The 22,037-nt window shown below is 38.9% G+C and overlaps 1 protein-coding gene across 3 annotated transcripts in view; it reads left to right on the forward strand.

The window, feature by feature from the left end:
• Stat4 (signal transducer and activator of transcription 4) overlaps positions 1-22,037 on the forward strand; it is a 101,674-nt gene that overhangs the window by 43,014 nt on the left and 36,623 nt on the right. For 2 of the 3 annotated variants that reach the window (XM_052192325.1, XM_052192324.1), the window contains exons 4-5: positions 16,290-16,388; positions 20,066-20,158. In XM_052192325.1, coding sequence (XP_052048285.1) covers positions 16,290-16,388; positions 20,066-20,158 — 192 coding nt within the window. The remainder of the gene's footprint in view (positions 1-16,289; positions 16,389-20,065; positions 20,159-22,037) is intronic. The other variant, XM_052192326.1, reaches the window with a different exon arrangement.

The following is a 22,037-nucleotide window of genomic DNA, read 5'->3' on the forward strand; positions in this document are numbered from 1 at the left end:
TCCATCAGCACTGTCACCAGCACCAACAACACTGCCCCATGGATGAGGACCATCAAAGCCTAACTTGTATTATATGGAATAAAAGCTAAGGTTTTACATCTTCTATGGCACATGTTACAGTTATCTATTGTTGGAAAAGGCGAGTGGGGGGCATGCCACAGTCCTGGTGTGAAGGTCAGAGGACAACTTGAAGGAGTTGCTATCATGTGGGTTTCAGAACTGAACATAGGTTGTCAGGCTATGTCTTAGTTACCTGGCACTGAAGCAAGAGCTCATATCTCCAGACAACAACTGGGGGTAGGGGCGGGGCAGGCAGTGACTGGGAAGGGTATGGGCTCTTGAAACCTCAAAAGTCATCTTCAACCTCTGCACATGCCCTTGCTTGTATTACCGTCCCCAAGTAATAACTTCACATTCACTGCTGTGCTGTGAGTGGGCATGGCTATATAGGTCATACCTCCTCTAACAAGGCCACACCTCTTTTTTTCTTTTTCTTTTATTAGAAATTTTCTTTATTTACATTTTAAATGTTATTCTGTTTCCTGGTTTCTCCTCCCAAAACACCCTATCCAATTTCCCCCTCCCCCTACTCACCAACTCACCCACTCCCTCTGCCCTGTCCTGGCCTTCCCCTATATTGGGGCACACAGCCTTCTCAGGACCAAGGGCCTCTCCTCCCTTTGATGACCAACAAGGCCATTCTCTGCTTGAGCTTTGTTTGGTCTGTGAATTGTATCTTGGGTATTCCAAGCTCCTGGGCTAATATCCACTAATCAGTGAGTGCAGACCACGTGTGTTCTTTTGTGAATGAGTTACCTCACTTAGGATGATATTTTCCAGTTCCAACCATTTGCCTAAGAATTTCATGAATTCATTGCTTTTAATTGCTGAGTAGTATTCCATTGTGTAAATATACCACATTTTCTATATCCATTCCTCCACTGAGGGACATCTGGGTTCTTTCCAGCTTCTGGCTATTATAAATAAGGCTGCTATGAACATAGTGGTGCATGTGTCCTTATTGCATGCAGAGGAATCCTTTGGGTATATGCTCAGGAGTGGTATAACAGGGTCCTCCAGAAGTGTCATGCCCAGTTTTCTGAGGAACCAGACTGATTTCCAGAGTGGTTGTACCAACCTGCATTCCCACTAGCAGTGGAGGAGTGTTCCTCTTTCTCCACATCCTCGCCAACATCTACTGTCTCCTGAGTTTTTAACCTTAGCCATTCTGACTGGTATGAGGTGAAATCTCAGGGTTGTTTTGATTTGCATTTCCCTAATGACTAATGATGTTGAACATTTCCTAAGGTGCTTCTCAGCCATTCGAAGTTCTTCAGGTGAAAAATCTTTAGCTCTGTACCCCATTTTTTAATAGGGTTATTTGGCTCTCTGGAGTCTACCTTCTTCAGTTCTTTGTATATATTGGATATTAGCCCTCTGTTGGATGTAGGGTTGATGAAGATCTTTTCCCAATTTGTTGATTGCCGTTTTGTCCTTTTGATAGTGTCCTTTGCCTTACAGAAACTTTGTAGTTTAATGAGGTCCCATTTGTCAATTCTTTTTTTTTTAATTTTTTTAGATTTATCTATTTATTTATTTATGTACGCAAGTAAACTGTAACTCTCTTCAGACACACCAGAAGATGGCATTGCATCCCATTACAGATGGTCTTAATCCACCATGAGGTTGCTGGGAATTGAACTCAGGACCTCTGGAAGAACAGTCAATGTTTTTAACCACTGAGCCACCTCTGCAGCCTTAGTTTACTAATTTTTATAAGAAATCATTCCTCCTAGTGACCATCCGCATGGGTGAATACACACATACTCTAATTTTAAACCATACCTTTTGGTTTTTGTTTTTTGTTTTTTGTTTTTTCTGTCTTTTTTTAGGTGCAAAGTTATGCTAAAATAGAGTGGGATTCAAATAGACACATTTAGACTAGTTCAGATAGGAATATTAAACTATAAAAAGTGATTTTTATCACTCAGAAAAGTCTAAAAATAATACTTAAAAAGTGCGTCCATTTGTCAATTCTTGATCTTAGAGGATAAGCTATTGGTGTTCTGTTCAGGAAAGTTTCCCCTGTGCCCATGTCCTTAAGGGTCTTCCCCAGTTTCTTTTCTATTAGTTTCAGCGTGTCTGGTTTTATGTGGAGGTCCTTGATCCACTTGAACTTGAGCTTAGTACAAGGAGATAAGAATGGATCAATTCAGTCACTAATAAGCAGATGCTAGTGCAAAAGCTCAAAATAAACAAGTTACAATTCACCCAGCACAGGAAGCTCAAGAAGAATGAGGACTTAAGTGAGGGTGCTATGGTTCCTCTGAGAAAGGGAACAAAATGCTCACAGGAGCAACAAGGGAGGCAATGTGTGGAGCAGAGTCTGAAGTAAAGGCCACCCAACGAGTGCCCTACCTGGGGATTCATCCTATAAATAGTCAGCAAACCCCGGACATTACGACAAGAAGTGTGTACCAAAAGGAGCATGCCATGGCTGTCTCCAGAGGGGCCCTGCCAGAGCCTTACAAATTCAGAGGCAGAAACTAGCAATCAACTATTGGACTGAGCTTGGGGTACCCAACGGAGGATCTGGAGGGTGGTCCAGAGGAGCTGAAGGGGTATATAGCCCCATGGGAAGAACAATGACTTCGGATACCCAGACACCCCAAGACTCCCAGGGACTGAACCATTAACCAAGGGGTATACATGGTTCTAGCCAAAAATGTGTCAGAGGAATGCCTTTTTGGGCATCAGTGGGAGGAGTGGTCTTTGGTCAGGTAAAGGCTCAATAGAGGCCACAACAAAGGAAAACAGATGGGGGGGATGTTGGGAGGTGGGACTGTGTCGGGCAGGGGGGCATATACATGGAGGCAGGGGGTGGGAGGACGGGGTAGGGAATCATTGGGGAGGGGGGCTTTTGGGAGGGGGAAATTGGGAAAGGTTTTATCATTGGCAATGTAAATGAAGATACTCAATAAAAAATGTAATTAATTCACTAAAAAAAAAGAATGGATCAATTCACACTCTTCTGCATACTGACCTCCAGTTGAACCAGCACCATTTTTTGAAAAGGCTATCTTTTTCCACTGGATGTTTTCAGTTCCTTTGTCGAAGATCAAGTGACCATAGGTGTGTGGGTTCATTTCTGGATCTTCAATCCTATTCCATTGATCTACCTGCCTGTCACTGTACCAATACCATGCAGTTTTTAACACTATTGCTCTGGAGAACTCCTACAACTGATAAACAACTTCAGCAAATTGGCTGGTTATAAAATCAACTCAAGCAAATCAGTAACCTTCCTATACTCAAAGGATAATCAGCCTGAGGGAAAAAATAGGGAAATGACACCCTTCACAATAGCCACAAACAATATAAAGTATCTTGGTGTGACTCTAACCAAACAAGTGAAAGATCTGTATGACAAGAACTTCAGGTTTCTGAAGAAGGAAATTGAAGAAGACCTCAGAAAATGGAAAAATCTTCTTCAACACAGTTCTTCATAGAGTTAGAAAGAGCAATTCTCAAATTCATCTGGAATAACAAAAAACCCAGGATAGCTAAAACTATTCTCAACAGTAAAAGAACTTCTGGGGGGAACCAGTGGCCTTTCTTTAAATGTCTTGTTAATAGTGGCTTGAAAGCACATACAGCCTTTGACTTTGACCTCGAATCCAGAGGACTTTCCACTGTATTTTTTAAGGTAAACTGTCACCTCAAAGGTCATGTTCAAATGCTGCTAAGTCAGGCCATCAAATGCATCATTAGTGCCCAAAGGACACAAACTATGCAAATGCACAGCTTGGTTTGAGTTCACTAAAGAGGATAAGAGAAAGGCAAATAGGGCTTGGGCTCATTAATGTGGTCTGCCTGGGCAAGGGACTGAGGAAGGTGGCAACTGCCTTGGATTGAAATGGAAATGAAGGACAGCTTTGGAGGCCAGAGCCAGCCCTCCCAGTTGAAACCTGGAACATCTGTCAGCATCTTCTCTCCCATGTCCTGATGGAAAAAGTGTCTTCTGCATGTAGACATTGAGAGCAGCACAAAGGCCACTGTGAGGTGCCATTGCTCTAGGTACCCCGCACACCAGTGTCAGGACTCTGAAGATTCAGTTTCTGGGGCCTGTCCTTACAGACCATTAGCAACACTTTCAGTTTAATTTCCCACAGTACTTCAATTAGCATTTTTGCTTCCACTTCAGTTGAGATGAATTTCAAACATTTGTTCAATGGAAAATGTATGGGCACTTTGACAGTTTCTTTTCAAATGTCAGCCCACAGAATAGTTGCATTTCTTCTGATTGGAAGATTTGCCACTTCTATATCCTACATTTTGATCATTATATGAACCGATTTTTTTAAAAAACTGCCAATAGAGTTCATCAGAATACAAACCAGCTTCGTATTGTCTAACTGCTTACATTATGCAGGTATTCATGAAAATTCAAATGAAAATTGTATAAAGAAAGAAAAAAACCCTAAAATTCGACCAAAATAATACAACCACTATTTACATTTTGGTTGGTATCTTACTGTTGCTTTGCTGCATAAACACCCAGATATCACTTCCGTTAAAGTAGACTAAATCACAGATAAGGCTCTTTGTTAAAAAATTTACTGTTTTCTCAATTTTTCTTCACCTCCATGCACATCATTTCCACCCTAAGAGTTAAATGCTCAAAGTTCAATGCATAGGCTTCCGTATCCGTGATTCCATAATTGAATAAAAGTGGAAAATATGTGAATGACACCCATGTGAATGTAGGCATGTGGTTACGGAATTTTTTAAGTGATGATGTCAAGAGCTTACCACTTACAAAAACGAAACTTTATTATTCATTTCTCTGCGTTCCAAGTTTCACTTTACAGAAATCCTCTGTCATCAGTGCTAACAAGTGGTCCCGGTGTGAGTGAAGCACGATTTACCAGGCAATTCCTGCTCAGTGCGCAGTCTCCACCTTTTCCATTGTTCACCACAGACAACATAGAGTATTATGTGCCCCTGCTTTAAGTTTATGTGATAGAGGCCTAGAAATGTACTTAGGAGTTAAAAAATAAGCATTTTAAAACTTGAGAGATATGAGATCGCTTTTCTAAGATGTTACAAATTCATAATTCTTCAGCAAAATGGGAGAGTTATTCTCTGTATTTTCTTTAACTATAGCTATATATATTTTACATTATATGCACATGTAATATATAACACATAATATGTAATGTAATAATAGTGTGTGTGTGTGTGTGTGTGTGTTTGCATCCCAGAGCCTGTCAGTGGAGGTCAGCGGACAACTTGTAGAAATTGGTTCTCTCTTACCATGTAGGCTCTGGAGACTGAACCCATTAGGCTGGGCAGCAAGTGCCTTTACTCACTGTTGTGTCTTGCTAGCTCCAACTACAGTTGATATCATTATTTTTTGTTTTTGCCTAAGTGTTTTGGGGGAACTATTTCTTTTTCTTTTTCCTGATAATTTAACACTGGGCATCCACCGCACACTTGGTTGTACTCTATAAAAATAGGGTGAATTCCCTATTTTATTTTTTTTTGCACTGGGTTTTCCATTAGCTTCAGTGGATTTTTATGTATATTCAAAGATCTTTTAAAGTTTAAAAACATCTTTTCACATATTAGTAATTAATATGAGATAATAGTCCCTTAGTCTATCATATGCAGTTTGATTCCATTATTTTCCCCACCAACCCCCTCTTCAACCTAATGAAAAGTCTCTTTTTGCATCATCTCTGAGAGCATCTTGGTTTAAAAAGGCATCTCCAATCTTTAGATTATACACATAACTGTGAATTGTAATACTTTTTTTTAAAAAAAATCTTAATTGATAGGGAACTCTGCACATAGAAGCCTAATGCTTCCTCTGAACTGATATGCATGTAAACAAGCAAGTTGCAAATTTTATCTGTCCATTTTGTTTATAAACAAGGTCTAACTGTGTAAGTCAGGTGGACTGTGAACTTGCTGTCCTCCTGCCTCAGACCTCCTAGTTCTGGGATTACAGGAGTGTGTGTGTGCTGTCACATTTGACTCTTTTTTTTTTTTTTTTTTTTTTTTACTTGAATGGAAATGCTACCTTTCCTTTAGCTAGTTTTTGTGCATTCCCACAATTCTTGAGAACATATACAATAAATGGAAACAGTGAACTTAGGACCATATTGTTAAGAGCAGTTCAACACTAGGGTCCATCTGAATCCTAGTCTAACGGTGCACTGCATCTCTATCTTGACTCATTTATCTGGGAACCTGGATGGCAACAGACAACTGTAAGAGTTAAAGAAACAAAACAAAGAAAATTTTGGAATTTGTTTCAAGCACTGAAAAGTTCAGTAGTTTTAATAATTGTCTTGGCTATTATTAGGCATTTCTTCTGTGTATATTTTAGGGTCACTTCATTAAATCATTTCTTCAACCTCAAATACTCTAAAGCAACTCTTGGGACCATAGACTTAATTACAAATCTCTCTCTTTCTGTGACTTTGATGACACTGTCTTACAATTGGGAATTCATGTTTGAAATTTATTCCCTCTCAAATTTTAATATATTTTAGTAGAACCCTAGCTTAATTCATAGAAGACCTATATTTCTCTAGTATCTGTTATCAATTTCTTAAAAATGTTTTCAAATGATCTATAGATATATAAAAATTATGCAATTATCGTAGTGCCGTGTGACACTTCAATACTTGGATACCTTGTGTAATATTTACATAAATTTGAACAAGCTTTGCTTTCTTAACACTTCTCTTGTTAAAGATTTAAATCATCTAAATTTTCTTTCTATTTTAAATGTAACTTTCCCCTCTTTCCGCTTATCAATGATTACTGCCAATGAAGAGAGCATGTCATTTCCTTTATTCATTATGTAATTGTGAGTCCTTTTGTCTCCTAAATACACCATTATATATCAACCAAACAGACAGTATATCCTTTCTTTACCAATATTTACACTTAATCAGCTATCCCCTTATCTGAACTATCTAGTAAGGGCAAAAATATATGCATTATTGTCCTGGCAGTGAAGGAGTAAAGGTGACTGAATGATTCTATAAGAGACAGATACCTTTACGATTAGCCAAGGAATTAGCCAAGGAATTAATCTTTGTGTATAATGAGCAAGACTCACAGTTGAATTCTCCCTAGCGCAAATCAGGACATTGTTGGAGGATCCCACCTAATCTTTGCGAAGTTAAAACACCATCTCCAGAAGTGTTGTAGCCTGCTGTCCTCTCACAATAATCTCAAGACTAGTTTTATTTATTTATGTCACTTCAGGAGGATTTAAATACAGAAGCATCTGTGAAAATTAAGATGATATAATATTATTTTTAATTTTGCTTCAACTAGTATTGAGGTCACTTGTGGGCTCACTCTGGTGTCTGCAAATTCAGTGGGTTGCTTTACAAGGAGAGGAACACCGGACTTAAGTAGCTCACTGCTTTTATGCTAGAAAAGAAAGCAGAGCCTTTAGCTAGAAGACCTGTCATTAAGGCTGCCTACTGGCAGGGAGTAGGATCAGGACAGGTTAGGACTTTGCCTTCTTTGTGTTCCTCCTTAGATCATGCAAGGGCATTCAGGGCCACTCAGTGTGCTGAACTGCTTTTACCAACAAGTAGAACTTCCAGAAGCTGTAAGACCTTTAAGTGACTCAACCAAAACGACTTCAAAATCAAATGTGACACCCTTCTACTATTTGTAGTAGAGATTGCACCACCACCCATCTAGGTCCATAAATAATGACTACCTTAAACATGCTCCTTATGGAAAATAATAGAATACTTAGCAAAGTAAAAATGCAGTTCACAGGGTCCATTAACCATCAGGAATTAGATTGTTGTTTTAATGTAATTGTGATTTGGAAAGTCCAAAGTAGTAGAATAAGAAACACCTAGGTCTGGGCTGTTGTTTTTCCTTTGTTTTCTAGTTCTAGGACTCCTCACAAATGATAGAACACTCACAGATGATGCAATACCCATGCCTATGATGCATATCTTGCCAGATCTACCTGGGATTAAAGCTGCCTGTAAAGTGCCCTGCATACAGTATTTACTCAGTAAATGCAGGGACTATTTTTTTGTGTGTGTGTGTGTACTAACATGAATGAGAAGGCTAACATCTACCTTTTCTCTCTTCCTACCATTTAAAATTAAACAGTTCCTCTATTGCAAGCTGTGAAGTATTGTATTCACATGGTACAACTGTCCCAACCGATGAAGTGAGAGATTATTGTTAACTAAGATCTCTAACTTTCATTAGAGCTCTACAGGTCTATGGAGCGATGTCAGAATTGCACAGAATTTGAGCCAGGAGAGTAGTCTCCAGTTTCTCTTTTGATTTGACTGACAATTTTCAAGATCAAAATTCATTATTTTTTACAAAAAGCCTACAGCAATCAAAGTGAATGATCTACCGTGGCATATATGTATATATTATATGTATATCATATATTATGTATATTGTATATGTACATGTTTGTGTATGTATGCATGTATGTATATATATACTTTATCACTTTTATGTAGTTTCAATAATAAAATCAACATGCTTAACTATTTAAAAGACATTCTAATAGCAAGGAATTGAAGAGTGAAATCATCCAACTTGATTCTGTTGTCAAAGGTCATCACAGATGAGGGCTTGGCACTGCTTTTCTGGCCTTTCTATGCCATGAAAATGTAACCCTTAATGATGGCTTTGCTAACAGCTACAAAGCCGAGAGCTAATTATTTCATTCAGTCTCTTTTGGTGCCATTCTTGTGAGTCCTCAAGATTCCAGGAAAAGTCCCACTGTCTTTTATTTAAAAAGCACAGTCTCAAGTTTTCTGGAGCTTCTTGTATGTTAGTAGTTATCTATTTTATATTTGAGTCTTTATGTTCTTGCTAGAACACAAATCATTCATATTTCATTGGCTACATAATCAGTTTTGATCATTTCTGTTAAATTAATAATAATTTTTTGCTTTTGCTTTTTTTTGTTGTTGATTTATGTGTATGAGGTGCAAAATTCCTAACCTAACCTTGAAGCAACATAGAAACTATGTTATTTAGAGTGCTTTACAAGTTACAAAGGTCATTCCCAATTGTCTGGCATGTTCCTCACAATGACTACACAAGTATTATTCTCTCAAGTAAGAGGGCAATTGAAGCAATGAAGATTAACAAGCAATTTACCTAAAGTCATGAAGTTAACATCTAAGGCACAAAATCAGGACTTGTGGCTGTCCAGAACTGGGCAGAGTAATTATCTCAAGTGGTTTGTCTTTAAGTGTGTCTTGGTTCCTTGTCTTGTTCCTGTGACTAAGTCCCTGAGCCACTCAAGGCAGAGAGGTTATTTTAGTTCCCAGCTTGGTGTGGCAGGCAGCTGGTCATGCTACATCTGCAGCCGGGAAGCAGGCAGAGACAAACGGTGCTTGGCTCCCCTCTCCTCTGTTACACAGCCCGGGGCCTCAGCACATGGGATAGCAGCACTCACACTCACGGTGTAGCATTTTCTTCAAAAATATACAACAAACACATACATACACACTTGCAGCTGAGGTTTAGTTAAAGCATGCTAACATTGGATGAATGCAAGGCATCAAAAATGTATACATTTTGGAAACTGCGTATAATCATAAGAGCTTTCAGTTTCAACACATGGAAGGTAGAGGCAGGTGAGATCGTTATGAGGTTGAGGCTAGCCTGGTCTAATAGTAAATCTCAGGCCAACCAAAGCACATAATGAGACTGACTGTCTGAAAGCAAAACAAAACAGCCTACACCTCTTCCTTCTGTTTTCAAAGCCGGCTTTGTGCTGGGTGTGATAGTGTGCACCTGAAACCCTGCACCCTGAGACAGAGAAGCCAGAGGACCTAGAGTTCCAGATCATCCACAGATGCACAGTGCATGTAAGACCATTCTATGCTCTGTCCAGCCTGTGTCTTGAAGAACCCCAGATGGACAGACAGACAGACAGACAGACAATCAAATTCGAGTCTAACTTGACCTGGGGAACTCTTCATTCTACTTCACTCATTTCTAGCAAAAGGAGAGCTTAGCTAGGTCTGGGTAAGAAATGTCACATCAATAAAACAAGTTTTAAGGAAGTCTTGCATTTCCCTCAAAAACTGAGAGGAAAGTAGAGTTCTCACATACATTCTTAGCACCCCACATTCTCTCCTACTAGACAATCTCTTAAGTATTGTATTCACATGGTACATCTGTCCCAACCGATGAACTGAGAGATTATTGTTAACTAAGAGCTCTAACTTTCATTAGAGCTCTACAGGTCTATGGAGTGATGTCACGCTTCTGGCACAGCACCATTGTACAAGACAGTTCCAGGGATCTCCCGTATACTCTATGTTCCTCCTCTCCAAACCCCTGACAACCACTGACTCTTTTACTGTCTTCCTGCTGTGTGTAGTGTGTGGTATGTGTGGAGGCACTTGTGTATATGTGTTCATGTGGGTGCACATGAATGCAAAGGTCAGAGGTCAATACTGGTGTCTTCCTCAGTTGCTCTCCACATTTTTTTCAAAAATGGGGAATTTCTGAACTTGGAGCTTTCCCATCCTTGAGGCCAGCAGGCCAGTGAGCATCAGGACCCACCTATCTGCCCTACAGCTACAGCGCAGGCATTACAGATGCATTCCACCATGCCAAGTGTTTCCAGTGGTGCTGGATTCAAGCTCATGTGACAAGCCCTAACTGAGAAACCTGCCTAGATCCTTGTCTCCTAGTTTTAAGTTTCCTTGAAATTTTAAAACTGGAATAATTTATACCCTTACAGGCTGATGTCTTTATTAGCAGTGTGTAAGCTTATTTTGTCTTCATAGTTTGATAACTCATTTCTTCTTAATACTAAATAATATTGTCTTATCTGCATGTACAATAGTTTACTTGACTAATTCTCCACCTGAAGGACATGTTTGTGGCTTCTAAATATTAGCAATTATTAATATAGCTATTATAAACTTCTAATGTTTAGGTGGTGCTTATATGTAAATACGGTTCCAGTTTCTTTAAGTAAATACTAAGGACGTGATTGATGGGTCCCATGACAAGAGAGTATTTATTTTTATAAGAAATTATCAAACTGTCTTTCAAAATCCCTAGGTGGTTTGCACACCCATCAGCAATGACCGAGAACCCTCCCTCTTAATCAGAATGCATCTTATTTTGACACCTCTTAATTGCTGTTACCATGTGGCTGTCCCTATGTCATTGTCATTATGTGTGATGTGAAATCAGGTCACTGCTATTCATGTGGTTGTCACTTCACTTGAATTATACACTCTGTTGCAATGACACGTTGTTTAATTGCTGTTTTAAATGGCATCAAAATGCAACACTACAATTTATAGTACAAATAGTTACGTGTACAGAATGAATCAAAAACACATTTGTCTAATACACATTCGTTACTGGTTAAATGATCTAGTTTTGTATTTTCTTAGAAAGCAATCATATGTGCTTTACAGGGCGTATGAAAGAAATTTACCCACGAGGAGATATGTTGTAGTCTATGGCTGAATTCCTGATGTAAAGATTGCCTATCACACAGAGGAACAGCAGTAAGAGAAATGACCAAATTCCTTAGAAGAAATGAAAGAATTGGCAGCACAGTTAGAAGTTGTACAAAACGAATCCTGCCTTGCACAGCATCACCATTAAAATATACACCTCTGTATCAGAAAAGTCCTGCTGGCTGGGCAGAATACACTTCACTACCAGTACAATGCTACTGCAGAAAAGTGAAAATATGTGTTAAACAAATAGGTCATGCTAGAAGGTGGGAGGCTGACTTGCAAGATATAACAGCATTTGTACTTCTGGGGATCTGAAGAATAGGAAAAAGAAAGATATCTAAAAACAATAGGAATGGAGCGATGGCTAAAAGGTTAAGACTGATTGCTGCTTCTGCAGAGACCTCATGTTGAATTCCTAGAATCCACCCACATGGTGGCTCACAGCAATCTACAAGTCCAGTTTCGGGGATCTGATGCTCTCTTCTGACTTCTGCTGTCACTAAGCATGCAGAAGGTACACATGTGTACATTCAGGTGAAATATTCACACACAAACAGTAAGAACATCCTTGGTGCTATCACTGAAAGTGGACCACAGTAGTAAATGGGTAAGGATGCCTATCTGAGCACTTAAGTTGTAATCACCCAAACTGTGTAGTGATATGGTTGCTAATCATGACAGTATGACTAGACTACCAGACACACTCTTAGTGTGTCAGTCAACAAACCAGTCGGACATTCCAGAAAGGATGGACCTGCTGCTGAGAACTTTTGATAAAAATTCCAGTATGAAGCCTTACAGAAAGAAGAGAGTAGCTGTGCTTTCGAGAGATTCATAACTGACATTCCCACAGCCCACAGGACAATGATTTATAGAAACACATCAGGCCATCAGGCCACGAATCTGAGTATAAATGCGATTCAAAAAAGTTAATTCTAAATAAGCAAAGAAGTTTTAGGATTGTGTTAACCATATTTATTATGTATATATCCTTTTATATATTAAAGGTGCTCAATTATCTATATCCACTTTGAAATAGAGTTCTTGAAATAAGATAAAACTAAGAAGTATTATATCAGTTAACCACCTTGCTTTAGGGTGAAAATTGTTACTAGAGATAAAGTTCAGCTCATAGCCATGAGGGGCTTTAATTTCAAGAAATACATATCTAAATATTTCTATCAGAAACAGAACAACTTACAAAGTAGCTTTTGAAATAATTCTCCCATTGACTTATAAAATCAATAGTTAAAACAAACCAGCAAGAAGACAGAAATTTATACAAAATAACACCTGACTTAATAAATTAGAATAAATTACTTGTACCAACAACTACAGAGTGTTCATCCCCTGCAAATTAGCATGAAATTTTTACAAATTATCTATATGCTGGGCCACAAAGAAAATGTCAACAAACTTAGTGACTTTCGTCTTTGGAAATCTCTTTGCAATCAAAATTAAACTATATTAGAAGTCAATTTTTTTTAAGGAAAATTAGAAGAAAATGATCTATTTGGAAATTAACCACTTCCAAACATAGATGGAATTGAAATGACCAAAGGGACTATTCTATAAATGCTGTGCAAAACCTGATTCATGGATATAGAAAATCTAGACAAATCTACAGGTGAAAATTTAGAATTAATAAAAAAAATACATTAGATTCTATACAAGTCAGTACAATACACAAATTTAACTATATTCCCATATATAAGCCTCCAGAGGAAGATATCAGTTATCTTCATATTAAAACAATACCAAGTAACCAGAAGCAACCCTAACAAAAGATGTTTCAGATCTCTCATGGAAAATTAAAACTGTTTCATAGAGAGGCATTTTAACATGCATGAGAAAGGCAGGAGTAGAACAAAACTATAGGCATGCCAAATCTCCTTTAACTTTTCTAAAGATCCAGTGATACTGAAGCTGTCAATGGAGAGAGAGAGAGAGAGAGAGAGAGAGAGAGAGAGAGAGAGAGAGAGAGAGACAGAGAGAGACAGAGAGACAGAGAAACAGAGACAGAGAAATAGAGAGGGAGAGGGACACACAGAGAGACACAGAGAGATACAGAGTGTAGGGGAATATTACAAGCTGATTCTGAAATTTGCATGGAAAGGCAAAGAACCCTATTATTCTTGTGATCAGGGTTTACCATAAAGCTCCCATGTTCCCGCTGGTGACACAGAGATGAGACAGATCTCTAAGACAGAACTGAGTGGAGAAAGAGCTCCCATGCTGGTGGGAACACAGGTTTCACAGCAGAACTGGGCCAGCAGAGCAAACAAAGAGTTCTCAATGAATGTTGCTGTCACTGTGCATCCAATGGGGGTAGGGACAAATGCTCCTCACCAACAAACTCCAAATGCACTGAAATTAAGAGAAACACTGGCTTATCAGGGTTACTAGTGTTCTTACTCTTAATAGTACAAAGCTACCCTCATTTTACCAATAGAAGTGCTGGCTAGTGTGCACCAGGATAAATTTGTAGCAGCAGCCACAGCCATAAAAAACTTTTACAACTCACAATCCCAGTGTACTTCTAGACTCAAAAAGACATAAAAAAAATCCCCATGATGGAAACTTAGTGAAAAGTTTATTAAGCACATCAAAAATCCTAATCACTGGGGGGAAATACCAATAAATGTGACTTTGCTGCAATTAAAACCACCTGTTGATTGACACTAGGACAGTGAAAGGGAACCACAGAGAGCAGGGCCTTTGTCAGACCCCAGCAGGCCACTGCAGAGAGCAGGGCCTTTGTCAGACCCCAGCAGGCCACTGCAGAGAGCAGGGCCTTTGTCAGACCCCCAGCAGGCCACTGCAGAGAGCAGGGCCTTTGCCAGACCTTGGCACAGCAGGAAGCAGAATACCTCACACATCAGGGTTCGTTTTGTTGCTATTCTATGAGCTGTGTACATAGCCACTACTCACAGGTGAACACATCTTTAATACTCGGGAAAGTGAAACAGTAATTTGGCACTGAATAAACAGTGATTTTTCATAAGACATTTTGTCTCAAATATTAAAGTGAGGCATTACATTAAAGGGTGTTAAAGAAGAAAATGAACATATATTATTTAATGAAAAAAGTATTGATGTCTGGCCCTTAAAGGAGAGGAGTGTGTGACTTAACCTCACAGATATGGAGGAAAACGGAGGCAAACCAAGGGAAAGGAAGGTGAGTATTGACAGGAAAATGAAGATCAGCTCCACACAGCCATGTTGTGAGCAGTGCCCGGATCAGAGACCATATCGGTGTGTCTGCGGCATTAGAGGAGCCCTTCATCCCAGAAGGACAAATTCACAGTTTATAGTAATAACAGAGCTTGCAAATTATCCCTAAAAGAAATCTTTCTTAGCAAGGAAACAGTTTTAGTGCCATTAAGGTAAAAGAGAGAGAGAGAGAGAGAGAGAGAGAGAGAGAGAGAGAGAGAGAGAAAATAGTTTTGTTGAGGGGAGGTGGCGGGGGACTTAAAGGCAAGCTATAAAAAAAAGAAGCAAGAGATATCAAAATTAACAGGAATAAATTCACGTAGATGGAAATGTAGACATGTTAGAAACACGGCACTCCCCCTTACTGAGAGGGTTCACTTTCATAACTCTACTTTCTGAGTTTCAGGCAATTCACTTGTTTTCTTCTGGAAATTTCTGACCTAAAGAAGGAAAATATTTTTAAGGAGTGAATATGGAAGAACAGGAATCCAAATAGCTTTTTACTCCAGTTTCACAAAGGGAAAATGTTAATTGACAGAATCTCATATACTCCTCAGAAGTCAGAGCCACGATACGGCTTACAGCCAACAACCCCCTTTCTTCTCCCCAGAAAGATCTTTTCGTTTAGCTGTCTGTATAATCAAAAGATTGGTGTTAATTTTCTGCTTTGAGGACTGTTAATTTTTTTTTCCACTATTGACCTTTGGCCATTTCACAGATATCAGTACCATTTAACACCTCAAGAAAGGAGGGCAGAGATTCAATTAGTGTGCTTGCCTCCAATGCCTCTTTCTAATCTTGCCTCAGAATAGTCCTAAAGAAGTTTTAGCATGATTGACTAAAATTATGGTGTTCCAGATAGTACTATAAATTAAAGCTAGAGAACACAGTTCTTGCAAGTAAGGAAAATGACTGCACACTGATTGCTGGGCACTACAGCAACTATAGATGATTCCCCTAAAGAGATTCGGCTCGGGATTTTCACTTACATCAATATATTAGATGGCTCAAATAGTACCCCAGGCTATTAATTAACAGATGTACATCATTAGCTTTGGCAATAAAATAAATGTAAGCTTCAATGTCAAAAATATCATTGCTGAAAAATGAGTATAGTTTTGTTTGAGTATAACGTAGTTATGAGGTAGTTGACTTGAATATCATCAAACTGGAATCATGGCAGAGACTATAAACCTGAACCTAGAGCTACCGTGTGTACAACTAGGACCATCTTGAGTCTTTAGGACTCCTAGGGAAATAATTACTATGTTTAAAATGTACCAGTGCCTAACATAAACCGACCCTCCAATGTGTTCATAAAGAAGTGTTCAAAGAACAACTATTAAGAATTTTGAAAGCAAAGAAAGCAACATTCTCGCATTCAGAGTCTATGTTTCCATGGCGTTGCAAAAGAATAGACAATTAGAATAGATCCCAAATACTTACATAGGTTTATAGAAAGATGATTGTTGGTTTTCAAGTATGACATTTCTTCATGATTTATATGTGTTTCAACTTTTTCAAACTTTTATGCTGCTTTTGCTTACTGTCTTTCAGGGAAAGTTTCATGGAAATCCAATGCATGTAGCTGTGGTAATTTCAAATTGCTTAAGGGAAGAGAGGAGAATATTGGCCGCAGCCAACATGCCTATCCAGGTACCATTTTCTGATTCACCATTGTATGCTTTAACCATTGCTGGCTTTCCAAGTAACTTGTTCTGAGTTTGTGATCATGATTTCTTTTTGAGCTTAGTTTTCTGGAGAATCAGAAACTGTTAGTGGCTCTACCAGCCCCGCAGTATTCAAGGTCTTAGGCTCATCTGTTTTTGTTTGTTTGTTTGTTTTGGATTTGTTTTTTTGTTTTTTGTTTTTTGTTTTTTGTTTTTTTGAGACAGGGTTTCTCTGTATAGCCTTGGCTGTCCTGGAACTCACTCGGCAGACCAGGCTGGCCTCAAACTCAGAAATCTGCCTGCCTCTGCTTCCCAGAGTTCTGGGATTACAGGCGTGTGCCACCACTGCCCGGCTTAGCCTCATCTTTTGAGAAGTTGCTTGTCTTTATTCCACAGTGAAATAATTACCAAGTCTTTCCAACCCCCTGTCTCTGCTCCTTCCCTTAAAGATAGGGTCTCATGTAGAGCAGGCTGGCCTTGAGCTCACCAGATAGCTGAGGCTGACCTTGTGCCTGCAATCTTTCCATCCTTCCTCCAAGTGCTGGCATTACTGATGTGTGGCACCGGACTGGCTCCTCTAGATTCCTGTTGTTTTCATGGCTAAATTCTGGCCCATGATCTTACAGCATTAATATGGGAATACAGTGACCACATCTTAGATTCCCAATTGTGCTTTGGACCCTGCTTCCCTGGCATGTTTGTCTTCACAGACTGATCTTATGGAACCCTTCAGGATCACCTGACTCTCAAGTCTAAGGAAATTTGACTAAAGACTTGTTTAGTTGTTCTTTGCCCTAATGTAGTCTACATTGTATTTTATCTTCTCCTTCTGAATGCGAAGAACCTAGGAAAGTGGAAGAACCACCATAGGCTTCAGTTAATCCTGCCTACACTAAGAGAAAGGTTTATAAAACAATGTATTTTCTAAATGATATTCTACACACTCGAGTAAACAATACAACTTATGAAGATCTAAAAGAGTATATATGTAAACTATATAAACTATTATATATAAATATATATATGTAAACTGTTATAACTCCTGAGGCTTAGTCACTATCAGGTTATGAATGTTGCAGTTTTGACAACTCAGTTGCTCTTGGATGATAAAGGATTGAATTGTTTCCACTTAAACACTTGGTTTCTAAATTGCAGGCTGTCCATTTTGTACCTGTCACATATAGAGTCATTACTCTCTCCTCTCCCCCTCCACCCTCTCTGTCACTCTCTCTCCATCTTTGTCTGTTTCTCTCATTCTGTCTCATATGTGCTCTCTCATGAGTTCCCTTTACTCTCTCCAAATGCCAAATATTAGTCAAATCAAAACATTTAAGTATATACTAACCAAAGTAACTCTGATACTATTACTGCATACTACCCTAAACTGGACATTTTTTGAAATTTTAAGTAGGTAGAGAAATAATGGAATAATGGAGAAGGATGTGATTAGGAAGCATGTTTATAAAGGTTTTTCTAATCTGAAGAGTATGGTGTAGTTAAAAAACACTTCACCAAGAGCTGAGAGCAAGGGTTTTCCCTGAGGTCCCACCGCTGCTCTGCGGTGCATTGTCAAGTTATCAACTGCTCTAACCCTTGGTCTCTGATTAACTCTGTGGTTCAGGGGCTGCTCAGTCATCTTCTTTTCATCTCCAGGCAGCTGTAGAACCTTGTGTTTAAGGGCCATACTCAGTGTCAGATTATTAGAGTGGCCACGATATGGTGCGTGGAGCAGCTACTCGGCCTTTTTGTGTAACCAAATTATTTTTCCATTTCCTTTGGTAAGTTCCCTTTGTTTTAAACTAAAAATAAACCACATCTCAGCAGGCTCAACACCCTCAATTACCAGTGTAAGCCTAACTTAATGTGATCCTATAATCCTAATTTAAAATCACATGCAGTTCAGGAGTAATGCAGATGGTCTGTAGGAAATTGTGAACATTGTTCAAGTCGTGAAGTTAGGAGCTAGAAAGATGGTTCCAAGGTTATTAGTGCTTGTTGTTCTTCCAGGGGACGCAGTTCTGTTCTTTGCACCCACATTGGATAGCTTACAACTGTCTGTAATTCCAGCTTCAGGACATAGACTTCTAGCCTCTGATGTCATCTACACACATATGGTATGCACGCGGATGCACACACACACACACACACACACACATACACACACACACACACAAATAAAAAAATCTTTTAGAAATCATAAAATGACCTATACTCATACTATTTAATGTCAGCAACATTACATTTTGACATGTGTGTTGTTTTGGTCATATCTATTAAATTCTGAATATCTATGCATATATTCGTATTCTTACAAGAATATACCTACATTCATATCTATATAAAATTTACATCTGACGTTTTATACTCTGCTTAGTTGCTTAAATTATAACATTATGTGTATAATGTCATTTAGTATTTTTTACAGTGTCCAGAGCCAGACTGACCCAAGTCTTTTCTCAGAGGTCCCAATGAAAGGACAAAAGGAACTTTAGTTCTGTGTCCTTGTCCAGGAGTGGATTTGGCAAGGTTGGTTAAGGCTGGAGCCGATGCTTCAGAGGAATCAAGGCTGTGGCTTCTGGGGACCCAACTCTTTCCCATCGACTGTGGATTATCTGTTTTTAAGCAGCTGTCTGAAGTATCCTGTGTTGTCTTTGCTAACATCATCTGACTTAGATCTCTGTGACTTTGGCTGCCCCTCCTCAATAGTATATATTATGTTGTACTTCATAGTGCATTCCTTAGCATAAGTTATTGGTTTGTGTCAGACATCCTAGTCCCAGCTATTGATGCTTTTTTCTTTATTTCTTGACTTTTACTGGCACCCAGTGTGAGGTATGAGTATGGGACAAGTGTCACACAACTTGGGGCATCACTTATCCTGAACCAACAGGAATAAGTGTCCTTAATAGTGAGGTGTTGAGTGGGAGGAATGGGGGTGAAAAATTTTAAAACAAGATGAGAAATAAAAAAGACAAAAGCAATAACTAAGGCTAGGCAGTCTTGTGTATGCTGATGATGACTTATGCCACACAAGCTTATTAAGTACAGCATCACATATACACACATATACACACACACACACACACACACCCATACACCCATACACCCATATATATGATATAATATTATATATAAAATATATAACTATATATATACATACATTTTATGTGTATATAATTTATATATATATATAAAATTTTCAGGAGGGAAAAGGTCATCAGAGAGCTTAGTTAGATGTTGGTAAAGAGAAAGTGAGACACCTCAGACTCAGATGCCACAGTCCAGAGGAAAGAATCAGGTACCCAGAAACTGCAGCCTTGACTCCTCCTCAGACCTAGACTGGCTTGCTGAGCCCACTCCTGGACAAAGACATGGAACTTAAGTTCTTTTTGCCTTTTCATGGGGCCTCTGAGAAAGTCTTGAGTCAGTTGGCTCTGGACACTTACAAGCATAATGTTTAGTTCGGAGGAGGGGCCACAGAGCCTTGTGCATTCTCTGCCGGTGAGTTATATGCCCAACTCTCTCAGCATGAGTTTTATGATCATAGCATATTATGTATCACATTGATCCAAAGCTCAGGTCAATGTAAGCAACATGTTCTTTACTATAACCATAAACATGCTTTGTCAACAACAGTGAAATTACAAGACATTCTTTTTCCAGGGACCTCTGGAGAAATCCTTACAGAGTTCTTCAGTTTCAGAAAGACAAAGAAATGTGGAACACAAAGTGGCAGCCATTAAAAACAGTGTGCAGGTGAGTGGTCTCACATAGATGCACTGGGTAAGTGGTCTGTCTTACGTAGCTCTCTAGAAAGGCCAGCTTGGCCTATGTGCCAAAGGCCAGTGCAGACAGATCTCAGAGGACATGTGTTTCTCTCATGCTGTGTTATACAGGAAAGACTTCCTTGAGGAAACTTTTAAACTCAACTTGCTTCTGATATCAGAACTGTCACATTATCTGTGTCTTCTAGAATATATGTAACTTACAGTTCCTAAAAAGTGCATACATTTCCCCAAATTGTTCTCCATATATTTTTTTATTATCCTTTATCTGTGGAACCTATTATGTTACTCATTTCCTTTGCTATTAGTACATTTTAGTTTCTCCTCCCATCAGTCTTATTATAGATTTGTTACTCTCATTGATCTAAAGATTTTAAGTGGGAGAGACTTTCTGAATTGTATGCAGAATGAACTTCTAAGCTTTTAGTTCTAAACCTGCAGTTTAAAGATCTTCCACAACAAGTGAAATAAGCAGACATGGTTTTTCTCCCATCATTACAAAAAAGAATCAGACTCTCAAGGTGCAAATGCCGGAGCACACTATCATGTTAAACTAAGGACTCTACCCACCCTACGAGTATGTGAAAGTAGACAGTGGTTGTCTACTTTCTACTATAATATTGGATTATAATCAGAGTGCTTAAGCACATTAATTAAGTACACTGATGTATGTATCTGGTATCTTTTGTTGACTCGGTGCAGTGCTATCAATGACCTAGTGCACGGTAAGCCAGTTCTCCTGCACTGGGCTCCTCCATAGTCCTCAGATTCCTTGTTACCTCCTAAGAATCTTGGTGCAACTAAAGTTTTCCATTTGTAGCTTTGCCCTCATCCTTCCCTCAGGTCCATAGATCATCCCAGCATCTGTGAATGTTGGTTGCTAAGGGATTCTTTGAAATTTCCTGTCCAGGGAATACTAGGCTGTCTTCAGACACAGAGTGAATGACACAGACTGACAGGAAGCACCAGGCCCTACATTCAAGCTGATGTTAACTCTGTGGTACAGATCACACTCCTGAGTTCCTTGTGGGATCAAAGCTAAAACCCAAGACAGACCATATGTTCCCTTAGCTCCTTTCCTACCCTATCCCTACTCAGCAGGTCCTTTCTAGAACACACTCTTACTAGATCTCTATCCCCAGGCTCTGATTCCAGAAGGCTGGACATGACACTTAAACAGAGCAGTAGTTGTCCACCAATGCACTTTACTAATTAGGCTATAACCTCCATCTCTCTAGAGTGTTCTGGAACGTAGCATTCACAAAAGGATTTCTGACCACCATGAGAGATTTGCAAATTATTACCACAAATCTTTTGCAAAGACGTGGTTCATAAAAATTTACTATAACTGATGGCAGACAGTCTGAAGCCTTTTCATTGGTTTATCATTGATTTCTTTTAAAGAAATGATTGAATATACTATTTTTTATTGACCTTTTGGTTAGAATATTTTGAAAACATCTTTTAATTTTGAGGTCAAAACAATACATGTCTGCTTTAAAACTATATTTAATGTTCTTACATTTCTCCCAGGTATGTGAGTTCCCTGCCTTTTAGTAGCCATAGCTTTTTGTCAATCTTTTCTCTTGAGAAATTTACCATTCAAGTGAAATACTGCAAGTGGATTGAAGTGGAGTAAAGAGGGATGAAATCTGAAGCCAAATTATATCTTTGCGTTCTCACCAGAGCACTTATTGCCCTGTGTCTAGGAACTTCGATTTTCTTAAATGAAAACTGGAAATCACTTTTGTGGCAGGTTGCCGAGAGGAAAATGCTTCTAAGGCTCAGGTCCCTCTTCTTCTGTTTTATAAACAGAGGCATGCACATTTTATGCACGGTGGTGCTCACCT

The sequence above is a fragment of the Apodemus sylvaticus genome, chromosome 9, assembly GCF_947179515.1.
Source record: "Apodemus sylvaticus chromosome 9, mApoSyl1.1, whole genome shotgun sequence".
NCBI lineage: Eukaryota > Metazoa > Chordata > Mammalia > Rodentia > Muridae > Apodemus > Apodemus sylvaticus.